This window comes from Culex pipiens, unplaced genomic scaffold (genome assembly GCF_016801865.2).
Source record: "Culex pipiens pallens isolate TS unplaced genomic scaffold, TS_CPP_V2 Cpp_Un0005, whole genome shotgun sequence".
NCBI lineage: Eukaryota > Metazoa > Arthropoda > Insecta > Diptera > Culicidae > Culex > Culex pipiens.
This window is the reverse complement of record NW_026292822.1, coordinates 594,503-607,401: the sequence shown is the minus strand read 5'-3', so window position 1 is coordinate 607,401 and position 12,899 is coordinate 594,503. Positions and strand designations below refer to the sequence as shown.

The 12,899-nt window shown below is 33.2% G+C and overlaps 2 protein-coding genes across 3 annotated transcripts in view; one reads left to right on the top strand and one right to left on the bottom strand.

Annotated features, from left to right (window-relative positions):
* The window catches only part of LOC120419917 (potassium voltage-gated channel protein Shaw), a 128,705-nt gene that overhangs the window by 77,907 nt on the left and 37,899 nt on the right, over nt 1-12,899 (bottom strand). For both annotated transcript variants that reach the window (XM_052711397.1, XM_039582784.2), the window contains exon 2: nt 274-767. The gene's annotated coding sequence lies outside the window, so the exon portion shown is untranslated. The remainder of the gene's footprint in view (nt 1-273; nt 768-12,899) is intronic.
* Nucleotides 6,054-11,656, top strand: LOC120419914 (uncharacterized). The gene is made up of 3 exons (XM_039582779.2): nt 6,054-6,220; nt 10,765-11,136; nt 11,199-11,656. Exons 1-3 carry the CDS (start codon nt 6,150-6,152, stop codon nt 11,599-11,601), a joined length of 846 nt encoding a protein of 281 aa, XP_039438713.1. The 5' UTR covers nt 6,054-6,149; the 3' UTR covers nt 11,602-11,656.

The window sequence follows — 12,899 nt, the reverse complement described above, 5'->3', positions numbered from 1 at the left end:
GGGCACAGTGAGTGGGTACAAAATAGGAATTTTAAACTTTGTTGGCATTAAAATTTAAGTTTAAAATATTTTATAAATTTGAATTCTTCAAAATTATCTCAAAAAATTATGGTGGTAACCTAAAAAATGAGTCTTTATAAGCAAGGAATTTGAATTTGCTTGAATTTAGTTTCAATACCAGCAATTTTTTTGCTGATGACAAATAAGAAATTCTTCAAATTATTTTTAACCCTCTTTTCACACTGTGCCCTTCGTAATTCATCATTTTCTTACCAGCTCGTTCTCATGATTCCTTTATTTTTCTTCTTCTTTATCATCACGGTGCAAATTTCTCAAAATCCACTCTACAAAATACCCTCTACTATGTGCACTGTACAACATTCTCTACCAGCCAGCCAGCCAGAGTTTATGAAGCTGCATCACTTTACTTTTCCGCACGATCATGACATCTTCTTGCACTTTTTTCTTATTTTTTGAACTCTTTTCGAGCTTTCTTCATCTTTCCAGCTGCCTTGGAGCATTTTCCGCCGTCTTCTTCCTCATCGGTTTGATCCTTTTCCTTTTTCTCATGCCTGCTTGACTGCTGCTGAATGTGTGCGGGTGTTGATTCACTATTTCACTGTTGGCGATGTAATACCCCGTCAATCGTTGCTCTGTGGTGCTTGTAAGAAGCTTTAAAGCTCACTGATTTTTCACAGATTCTTCCTTCGATGTAAGTTAGCTTACATGTACTATCATGACATGGCGCTTTTCACTGTTTTTTCAAGCTAGGAAGAAAAAATAAAGTACATAAACTTTTACTCACTTTCAACGTTATTGCCTTAAGAGAGAAAGCGAGTGTGTGTGGCAGCATGTAAAGAAAACTTTTCCCTCGACCAACCCATTTCTATGAACTTAAACATGCGAACTATTTAGTCGTCTTCAGGTTGGCGCACCCCGCACTCCGGGTTTCACTTTATTAATTTTCTCGTCACACCCACGGCTCGTCCTTTCACTTTCACAGTCAATGGTGGCGGTTTGTTTTGCTGAACTCCGAAGAACACCTGCCTCTGGAGACTATCCTCAGGTGGGGAAAGTGCCAAGTTTAGTCGTGTGTGGTCTCTGGAGAGTGTTTGCCTTTTAGAAGGACGGAAAAGTGGGAATGTTCGGAAGGTGGAGTATAATGATGTGTTCAAATGATTTTTTCAACGTTTGTGTTAACATTGTCGGCTAGGTTTTACTTTTCATATCAAAAGATTTTCTGAGAATCGATGTTTTGATTCTTATATCAAACGATATTTTTGACAGTGAAATTTAAAAATTAATCGTAGTTTTTCGATCTGGCATTGTAGTTTAGTTTAATTCTATTTTAATATTTCATAATTTCAAACAAAACACTTTCCAATCATATTTTTCCAAGAATCAAAAGTATTGACGAAAATTCATTTTTGTGAGAAAAAAAAGTTGTTGAGGTGCTGAACATTGTAATTTCATAAAAGTTCAAAATATTTTTGAACAAGCCCAAATAAGCTAAATATGTTTAAGAGGCAAAAAATGCGTTTTAGATTGTTTTGAGTTGATTAGACTTCTATTTTCATTGAAATTTTACAGTTAGGCTGGTACAAATATTTTTAAAAGTTTTTGTCACCCCCCCCTTCAAAATTGGCCCGAAAAATCAGGGGGCAAAAAAAATATTTTTACAATAAACTTCAAAATTTCAATGAAAATTCAAGTGCAACCAGCTGAAATCAAATTAAAATACATTCTTCTGCGTTTAAAATCATTTTTAGCATGTTTGGGTTTATTAAAAAATCTTAAGATTTTTTGAAAATTTTCGATGCAAATTTTTTTTTTTCGATACAATTTTTGTTTTTGTCAGATCTTAGATTGTTTGAAAACTAATAATTGCAAATCAACTGAACTAGTGTAAAATGCATTTTAAAACACTTTTTTCATTTAAATGTGAAGACTATGGCTTGTTATTTAAATTTTTATATTTTTTTTTTTGCCCCCCCCCCCCTTGACCTTGGCCAGGGCCGAGGGACAAAATTTTTTTTAAGTATTTGCATCGGCCTTATAAGAAAAAAAAATTTGGCCCCCTGATTTTTCGATCTAATTGTGTTAAATGAAAATAAGAAAGGACATTTCAAATAAAAACAGTAACTTTACTTCCAGATGATCTGTGTATCAAGTACACACTGTTCTCATTGTTCTGTAATCTGAAATGGAAACAACATTTTAAAATATTTATCAGGCAATTAAAAATTTTATTTGATGTTTTTGTGCCCCCTTTTTTTTTTTAATTCAGCAGTAATTTTTTTATGAACAAAATTAAAAAAATTATTGAAAAAAAAACTTGAAAAATAGACTGTAAACTATTCAGAATACATTGTTTTACACATGTTTAAGCATTTCACATCAAATAAATATCTTTTGACACATTTGAAATTTGGTACCGCAGATCGGTTCATAACGTAAAATTTATTTTTTTCTTAAATGCATTAATATCCTGCATTTTTTAAGTTATGCACTCGACTCTGACCAAAAACGACATTTACCTATTTTGAAAAATATTTATGAAATTTTATTTACAAAAATGTTTTTTTCGCATCATTTCGAAAATCCGTTTTGTTTTTTTGTGAAATGAGTTCTAATTTCACTTATTGTTTACTGGTTTATGCTCAAATAGATAAAAAATAGTTTACTTACTCGTCAAAATCTCACACTGTTAAAAAAATATTCTGTGTGCAGCATGCAAATATATTGAAGCAGATTTTTAGAGAAACTTATCCACTTGTATGAACTATGAATACTTCTTACGGAAAAGAGTTTTAATTTTTAATATGTTCTAGGGGATATAAAATGCCATCTTTTCAGAAAATAATAGATTATTTAATGAGTCATGAATTTTTTTAAATTATTTTTTTTTAAAAAGCGATTTAAACAAAATAAAAAGGTTGGAAAATTGAACTTCATTTTTAAATGTAAAATCATATTTGCAATCAGAAGTACTTTAGTAAAATTTTGATAAAATTCTTAGGTATTATTTTTGTAAAATACGAAATGTTGTTTTTTATAATTGGATACATGTTTTCTCATTTTTTTTTTTAATTTTATGCAGGTTGTTAAAATATGACAAAGAAAACAAAACAAGAAAAATTAAATTTTCTTTCTTTTTCTCGAGAACTAATGGTCTGATTTTAAACTCAAAAAGATGAAACTTTGTAAAAATATTTAGATATTTTTTAAATCGAGACTTTCATTTTAAAATAGCATTTTATTAAATAATTGATTCGAAAATTCTCAAAATAATCTTTTTTAAAAAAATCTCAGCTTTTCGATTTTTTTTTTCATTGAAAAGCTGCTACTTTTTGTGCACTTCATAAAAAACATAACTATGTTTTTTTTGTATATTATGGAACTTTATGTTCTCTGAAATATATTGAAAAAAAAATTAAACAGTGTTTTATGGAAATCAATTTTAAGCAACAAAAAGTGATTTAAAAACAGTTTTTTTATAGTAAATTTTTTTTCACATTTTTTATTTAATAGATATAGATAAGAAGATTACTCAAAAGTTTCGTTTTTCAATCTTGAAAACGGAACAATAGATTCCGAGTTATCGTCAGTTGAAAATTACAGGCTACTTACACAGTAAAAAAAAATATGGTAACATCAATAAAGAAATGGTGACAGATATTGTGTCAAAAAAAAAAAAAAAAAAAGAAAATGATGAATTTTCATCAGTTTCTGGTGAATATTCATTAGGTTCACAATTTTATACATTTTGTAGTTAATATTACTCTAAAAAGAGGTAACATTCAACCTATCAAATTTTAAACATTCAAAAATTCTACTTTTTTTGCTGTGTATATAACACTTGGAAAAACTCATGTTCATCTATATGAATTCTTTGTGAGGATGAATCTCAGAAACTAATTGCGCAATTTTCATAGTCTCAGAGAAAAAGTTGTTGTAAATTTTCTCAGCTTAAAAAAAAATCCTGAGTGCTTTTCATTCAAGATGTATTTTTAAAATAAAAAAAAAAGAAAATATGTCTTGAAAATGGTTTATTTTATCAATAAATTGTAGAGTACTTCTCGATTGAAAATTTGATTTAGCTTCAAAAAATTATTATAAATAATTTTTTGTTTAGGTTTTCGTTATATTCAAAAAAAAAAAAACCGATTTAAAAAAATCATTTCTCCTTAACCAGATTTTGCATCATCACGCACTATGGCTCAGAAGATGTATTTTTTGTCCCTTAAAATATATAAAAAAATCGAAAAAAAAATGTATTTTGGGAATTTTATTTTTAGTGACAAATAGTTAAATAAAAAAAATCGGGTTTATTTTCCATGTGGCTATTTTTTACCTGAAAAGTCCTAATCATATCCCACAACTTTGCCGAAAACATCAAATCGATCAGAAAATTCCTTCTTAAGATACAGAATTTCATACGTTTATAAATCCATTTTGTATGACCAGCCCCCAAAATTGTATGGAAATTCAAATTAAAAGGCACAAAGATTTGCGAAGTCATAAAGAGGTACTCTATTGTGAGTTAAAAATGAAAACTATTATGAGTGTAATTTTGCCCGTAATTATAAGTTTAAAAGTTATTTAATAAAAATGCACTTTTCTACGTCAACGTAAACAAATTTTTTAAAGCATCTTTTCAATGACAATTGCTCGAATAATTTAGACGTTAATTTTAAATATGCATCAGTTTTTACGATCTAAGATCCCTTCGATCCGAAATAACCAATAAAACTAAGCTTTTATTCTGCTCCCCTCTCAAACTTTATCTTCTCCTTTAGTCCTTTTTTTGTTCCTTAGACCCTTAGGCCACTTCCCAACTTTTGCTAGCCATATCCGAAATGGATATGTTCGACCAATTCTTGGCACATTACACCAAAACTTTACGACACGCACCGCTTGAGGCCGGTATTGACCGGTGACACGTACACCACACTGCACACATACACACACGTTACCCGATACAGGAAACACTTCCGAAAATCTCCCAGGAGGCGGAGAAGTTCATCGAATGTGTTCGTGCATGAATTTTTGGCGTGTGTGTGTGTGTGTGTGTGTGCTTCAGCCAAACGGTAATAAAAGTGGATCGTTCCCATTCTGGACAGGGCCTGCCAGTCTCGAGATATGGTGTTCTAATCTTTGGTGTCCTCGTCTTCGGTTCCGAGAGGTAAGTGGCAAGGGCCATTAAAGTAGCACACTTGTAGTATCATTGGTTCGCTCGAAGGAATGCCTTGGATGCTTCTTGAGTGTGGTTGGATTTCCTGTGGAGAAGAAAGAGAGAAAAGTGAAAAGAGAGTTGAAAATGGTGAAAATTGGAAACTGGAGCATGAATGGAAGGACAGGTCGTAAAGTTGAGTGTATTAAATTTTGATAATTTTATGGTGCAAGGATGGATGAAATTGCAAATTGAAGTCGACGGGAATGAAAAACGATTGCTGAATTGAGGTTATATATCTAAGAATGCTCTCATAATCTAGATTGCATGTGGGAGATTGAAATGCAATTATCTAGAGTGCTATGACTTTTACTGCTATATTGTGGTGAGTGATTGCTTCTGCCATAATATTTTTCAAATATAGGTGCATATATTTGGTGATAATCAATCAACAATTATTGTTGTTTTTTGATATATTGAAACCTTCCATTTCAATAAACTATCAGATACTACTATCGTGACATACACTGCAATTGTGACAATTTGAGAATGGGAATATAAGTCAGAGGCTGTTTCGCCACTCTTGAATTGCACTTCTTCTGTTTACATGTTCGATTTTAACTCAGGACTTTGGCAAACAAATTGAATTGGTTCCAACTTCATTTACTATTGTTGACATCTTCATAATCAAGCTTCTAGTCTGGTTGACAGTGTAAATTCCGATGACAAACTCTCTGCTGCGATTTTTCAGACAATGAAGTCCGTTCCGCTCACAGACTTGTGACTGAATAGAAACAATTAAATTATCCTAATATTTACCACAAACTCCGCGCGCAAACCACACTCCCACTAGCCGTAGCATGCCATGCCAGCGGCGTCTCTTTTTCAAATCGCTTGACGTTTCGTCAGTAGAGTGTTCGAGTTGACAAGTGGTGTAAAATTCAAGCTTCTGTCGCTGCGGCCGTCCCCGAACCTCATGCTGGACAGCAACCGGAAGACCGTCGTGGTGCCGACAGGAGGAAGGGTTTCCACGGCACCGGCCATCAGGTCAGTTGTTTAATTTTGTTGATTTCTTTCCTGGGGGGAAACTTAGTTTGGTCACGCTCGATAATGGCGGCGGAGGCCGCCCTTTCAAGCTGATGAAAGTTACAAGATTAAAGCATATCCGGACGGAATGTCCGGATCGAATCCGGTGCGAAATTGTTTTAGCTTTTTCCAACCCGTATCCTGGAATATTTATGAACAATTTAAATGCTGCTGGCTGCCTAGACAGAGTGCTCTGTCAGGGATGAACAGTGAGCGTCAATAGACATATTTCGGTGGGATTTCAGGGTTGTTACAGTGAAATCACAGTAAATCTCATTAGATTTTTGATCTTTTTTGATAAATTATTTTACTTATTTTTTTTTCTCAAATATAAATTAACAATCATAAAATTGTGTTCATCTTGGTCTGTTCAAATCAAATCCCAACACCAACAAAATATTGGGCAATATTATGACAAGAATAGATATTGTAATTCGCCCCATTCGGATGTAGGATTTTCATTAAATTTGAATCCACTTCCCCGAAGACACAATTTTTTACAATTTTTTCCCCGTTAAGTTATTAGCTACCGAAAATAATATTGTTTTCGAAACCGGCTCTAAGGGGCTCTAAGGGGTAAGGATCGGTCAACTATTGCCCCCTCTTCAAGTAAAAAACTGAAACAGTTGATTTTCTCCATAAATTTTGAAAATTTACCCCATACGAACTTTAAGGGCTTACAGGGAGAGGTTTGCGTGGTCAGAATGAGCTCAAGTTTGGATTTAGCCTGGTTATGGGTCAATATTTGATTTCAGAGGGTAGCAGGTGGGGAGGGGAAGGGTATCCGAATTTGAATCACCCTAATGTATATGGAAAAAAATTATAAATAAATAAATGAAGTAAAACAAATAAAACATCTGTAGGGGTTTTTTCTTCTAGAGCGATTTCATAATTTTTAATAGTTTTTAGAAATAACCGATAGGGAGATGGCGTCGCTATTTTTAGACCACGTTTTCCACTTTTTCTCATTGAAACTGACTACTTTATCGACTGCATTTTGCTGGGCGAGATAGGACGCAGTCTATTTTTAGACGATGACTCAGCACTTTTCCATTCTTGCACTAAAAAAAACCAGATGGCAGCACGATGTAACGCCACGTCCCTATTTTGTCAAAAGATAATTTTTATCAACACATTGCTGAATGGATCTCCATTTCTCTATTAGATTTAATTCCAAAACACTTTGTGAAGTGATTATTTTCTGAAAAAAAAAAAAAAAAACTGAAATGCTGACTGAGTACAAATAAAATACCAGCAACCAACACTTTTTTTTCTTCGGGAAATTATGTGATACTCTTGTTGAGACAAATATCTTATCTCTTAATAAATAAGATAAAGTTTTTTTTTCAATTTAATCAATTTTAATTTTTCAATAAGTTTTTGCTGCATTTTTTTAGCTTAAATTAAAATTTAAAAATTGATTGCTCTTCTTCTTGACCCAACCCGAGTCAAGGGTCCCTTGAATCTTACCAAAGTAGGGCAGAAAAATAATAAAATATTAAAAATTAAATAAATTGGTTTAAACATATGAATGAAAAAAGAGTTTTAAGGCTCTGGAAGGCATCATTCCTGATCGGCCATGTTTGTTTTAGAAAAACATTCAAATGTTGATTCAGAATGTTTCAATCAAAAAATGGTTTTCTTTGTGTTGTTTGTTGATGCATTTTACATATAGTGATTATTTTTTTCATTTCAATTTACAATTTCTGGACCCTCAATTCAGATCCACCATTGACAGTCATTGCCTCAAAAGTGAACGACACCATCTACCACCTTAAAATAAAAATGCCAGTTTATTTGAAATCATAACTTTACAAAGTACTGATGATTTTTTGTTCGCGAAATAATTTTTTTTATGACTGTAAATTAGGGCGGCCCAAAAAAAAATTAAAAGTGGTCAAAACCAAAACTTCAAAACCATTAACAATGTTTCCATACATCAACTAAAAATCCCAAAAATGGTTTACAACTCGCGCGCTGATCATGAACGAAAAAAGTGCAATTTTTGAATATATTTCTGAAATGCTCGACTTGCTGGTAACAAACAAACAAAAGCCATTCAAATTTGATCGTCTGCATTTGGGGTTTCAAGTTATAGTTTAATGTCCCCTAAAAAATAGTGAACAATTTTCAAAAATCACTCCGCAAAATGAGCCAAAAAAATTTGTAACCAAAACAAATGCATGCATGTAAGAAATTTCACGGAGAACAATTTCCTTTTTTTAACATTTAATTTTTGTCCACGCAAAGCCGAGATATTTGCATGTTATTGAACAAAGAGTGACGAATTTGCTCAGTATATTAGCGTTTTTAGCATAAAGCATTGGCTACAAGTATATTTGAATGAAAGAAGTTCATTTATAAAAAAAACTTTTTTTTCCTAAAAAAGTTACTTATTTGAGCTTTATTTAGTCATATCAAGAAGTTCTGTGAACAGTACTTATAAATATGTCGACAGTTGACACAACTTTTTGCATTACACTGAAATAAAAAAAAGTACCACATTCCTAAATTCTAGGAATTTTGCCACTTTTCCTTATTTATTAATCGGGTTTTTTGGATTACTTAATAAGGAAAGGAGGCAAAATTCCTAGAATTTAGGAATTTGGTACTTTTTTTTTATTTCAGTGTAGCGGATATCTTGTGGTGACTTTAACCTATCCATGGTCATTTGACACCGAGAGTTGGTATGGAATTTGAATTAGTTAATTTTTTACATTTGAAAATGACATTTTCCAAATGACCCCTTAGAACAATCTGCTTGACCAAAACTTTTTGATTTATCCGATTGTTCGGTTCCCTACAAGGTCCAACAGTTACAAATAAAAGCGATAAAAATAATTGAAAAATAGCTTGTACTTATAAGATAAAAGTATATAAAGAAACATTTAAAAAGATACTTTGATTACAGTTACAAAAGGTGTTTACAAAAGCTGATAAGAGGTTTTCGAGCACTTCTAGAAAATTGTGAGCAAAATTTATTCGTTTTCAAATCATAATTTTAAGTCAATTTCTCAAGATTTGCTAGAACAAAGCATATTTTCAACACACGCTGACGAGTTACAGTTGTTAATATTTTAAAGTTATCTTATAGAATAAATTTGCTGATCGTTTTGATTAAAATGTTATCAAAATAAAGATATTCAGTAATGTATGAAAAACTTTGAAAAATGGGCCAAATTTGAAAAATTAACTGGATTTGAAAAATAAAGTTTACCTGTTTGACTGGTTAGTTTCCAGTAAAATAAAAATAAAAATACTAAATTTTAAGTTTTTTTTGTTGTAAAAATGTACAAAAATTTGTTTTTACTTATTGGAAGGGGTAGAGTAGGGAGTATTCAAAAAAATCTGAGGCAAAAAAAATAAAAAAAGTTTTTTGATATTTTTTGTCATATTTGAACTTTGTGAGTCAAATAACTACAGGAAAAAAAACTCTTTCATGTATTGATTGTGAAATGTATGCATTTTTCAGTGAAAATATGAATTCGTGAAAAAAAAACACCTAGCATTAAGTAATCGTTAACTTCTACCGTAAGTTTTCAAAAGGGCCTATCTGTAAAAGTATTCACATAACATAAGTGTCAATGGAACAAAACTCTAGGTAAGATTAATTTAAATGTGTTTTGCAACAACCCTGCAATTTCGCCACTCCCCCAGAGAGGTTTTCCGGAACATCATTCATTCATACTGTCATTTCGCTTGGATTACGTTTGAGTCATTCAGTTTTCCGCTCGACTTGGCCGGTTCGGCACTTCATTCGGACCATAAAGCTCGTCGCAACCATCGTCATCGCCGGTATCATTTTCACCACCATCATCATCGCCACCGCCTGGAGTCCGGGGATAGGACAAATTCTAGCCATCCCTCTCCTTAGCCGTTAATAACTGAGAGAAGTGTACCGAAATGCAAAGATGATGATGATTTTCGGAGGCAAAGGCCCTTCCGGGAATCGACACCGGGTCCGATGATGATGGTTTTTGATGACCTTGTGAGAGGCGGCTTGGTTTTCACACTTTCCGACCAGGTGACAGAGTGGAGCAGAAAGGCGTTGACGAGAGATGACGAGTCAGCAGTCAGCAGCAGTCAGATGTGGAGTAGTAATTATAAATATTAATATCCTCTTTCTTCCCTTTCACCTCCTGCCGTCACCATCACCATCAACCTTCTTTGTGGCTTTATGAGTTGGAGAATGTTGGACTGGGTTGAATTGGCATGGTTCATGCTTCCGGGGTTTTTCCACGTGACTGGAGGAAGTGTGACCGTCAGGGTTGGGGTGGGAAAGCTTATCGAAATGGGCTTTCATCTTTTATATGCTGGTTGGATTTGGTTGGATGAGGGGCTCTCCTGTTTTACGATGGGATTTCCAGGATGATTTTGAATGGAGTTTTTTTTTTGTCTCGGGGCCATTTTCGCCCTCGGACAAGTATTAAAGTTGTTTCAGGGATTTTTTTTTTGAATATTCATATGCATCTATAAAACTAACTTTAACTTGGATCTTTCCTCAGATCCTCTCCGTCCGGGAAAACTCCGGCCCGATCGCTAACCTTCATCAACGGTGAACGCACTCCTCCGGCAAGTGCCCGCACATCTTCGCTCATTCCAAGGCCAGTGTCCCAGAAAAAGCCAACCAAAAGGCCCTCCCGTATCGCTCCACCTCCCACAAAGACGTCCTCCGAGAGGAGCGTCAAGGTGAAGCCATCGATTTTGATCAGTACTCTGGAGGATGAAGAGGCAGAGGGGTGTGATGCACCTGATCCTCCTCCACCGCCGGTAGAGGGCGCCGAAAGGAACGAGCAAGCAGACGATGATCGAGAAGACGATCAGGAAGATTTGGATCGTACCTTGCAACAGGATCACATCGCTAATGAGATTAATGAGTGAGCTCATCTTTCGTCGAGATATTGCTGACTTTCAAAATAATCTTCATTCTGTATCGTAGGTTGAACAACGTCAACCCTCCAGCAGGTTTCGTGACCATGTCGAGGTCATTGGAGACGGTCATGGAGGATGCGCGGTGTAAGATCGTCTGCAAACAAAAGTTTATGGCCGCTCCAGTCCCAGCAAAGCCCATCACTTCCGAAGTATCCATACCAGTCTGGGTGAACTACTGTTCCCTGTTCCTGGTGGTGCTGATGTTTCTGCTCGTGGCTTTTTTGACGGCCTGTACGATTATTGTCAACTACGATCACTTGATGGCGTTTTGGGATCCGAGCCACGCAGTTCAACCGCCCGAGGTCCAGCCGGAAGAACTAACCGGATTTGACCTGCTGCAGCGGTGGCTTGGGGAGCTGTGGCAAAATATTGTAAATTTGGTTTCTACTGGGAAGCGGTTCAGGAAATAATTTGTTTAATTCTAGAAAAGAGTCGTCAATAAATGTAACGTTTTGTTGTGTTGAATTCATTCGCCTCTGTCTTTCGAAATAATTGTGTTGTGGAAAATATTTGGGTAATTCTCCGCCAACTCACACAGCAGTTGCCCCGACCTCTCTTCGATTTGCGAGAAAATTTGTCCTAAGGGGTAACTTTTGTCCCTGATCACGAATCCGAGGTCCGTTTTTTGATATCTCGTGACGGAGGGGCGGTACGACCCCTTCCATTTTTGAACATGCGAAAAAAGAGGTGTTTTTCAATAATTTGCAGCCTGAAACGATGATGAGATAGAAATTTGGTGTCAAAGGGACTTTTATGTAAAATTAGACGCCCGATTTGAGAGCGTACTCAGAATTCCGAAAAAACGTATTTTTCATCGAAAAAAACACTAAAAAAGTTTAAAAAATTCTCCCATTTTCCGTTACTCGACTGAAAAAAATTGTGGAACATGTCATTTTATGGGAAATTTAATGTGCTTTGCGAATCTACATTGACCCAGAAGGGTCATTGTTTTGTTGTTTTGTTTTTTGTTTTTTGTTTTTTGTTTTTTGTTTTTTGTTTTTTGTTTTTTGTTTTTTGTTTTTTGTTTTTTGTTTTTTGTTTTTTGTATTTTGTATTTTGTATTTTGTTTTTTGTTTTTTGTTTTTTGTTTTTTGTTTTTTGTTTTTTGTTTTTTGTTTTTTGTTTTTTGTTTTTTGTTTTTTGTTTTTTGTTTTTTGTTTTTTGTTTTTTGTTTTTTGTTTTTTGTTTTTTGTTTTTTGTTTTTTGTTTTTTGTTTTTTGTTTTTGTTTTTTGTTTTTTGTTTTTTGTTTTTTGTTTTTTGTTTTTTGTTTTTTGTTTTTTGTTTTTTGTTTTTTGTTTTTTGTTTTTTGTTTTTTGTTTTTTGTTTTTTGTTTTTTGTTTTTTGTTTTTGTTTTTTGTTTTTTGTTTTTTGTTTTTTGTTTTTTGTTTTTTGTTTTTTGTTTTTTGTTTTTTGTTTTTTGTTTTTTGTTTTTTGTTTTTTGTTTTTTGTTTTTTGTTTTTTGTTTTTTGTTTTTTGTTTTTTGTTTTTTGTTTTTTGTTTTTTGTTTTTTGTTTTTTGTTTTTTGTTTTTTGTTTTTTGTTTTTTGTTTTTTGTTTTGTTTTTTGTTTTTTGTTTTTTGTTTTTTGTTTTTTGTTTTTTGTTTTTTGTTTTTTGTTTTTTGTTTTTTGTTTTTTGTTTTTTGTTTTTTGTTTTTTGTTTTTTGTTTTTTGTTTTTTGTTTTTTGTTTTTTGTTTTTTGTTTTTTGTT

Bases quoted from the DNA above. Each gene is read 5' to 3' on its own strand.
- LOC120419914 (XM_039582779.2), top strand. From the start codon at position 6,150: ATGCTGGACAGCAACCGGAAGACCGTCGTGGTGCCGACAGGAGGAAGG. The intron at 6,221-10,764 runs GTCAGTTGTTTA...ATCTTTCCTCAG, and splicing joins TCCACGGCACCGGCCATCAG to ATCCTCTCCGTCCGGGAAAA. The intron at 11,137-11,198 runs GTGAGCTCATCT...TCTGTATCGTAG, and splicing joins ATCGCTAATGAGATTAATGA to GTTGAACAACGTCAACCCTC.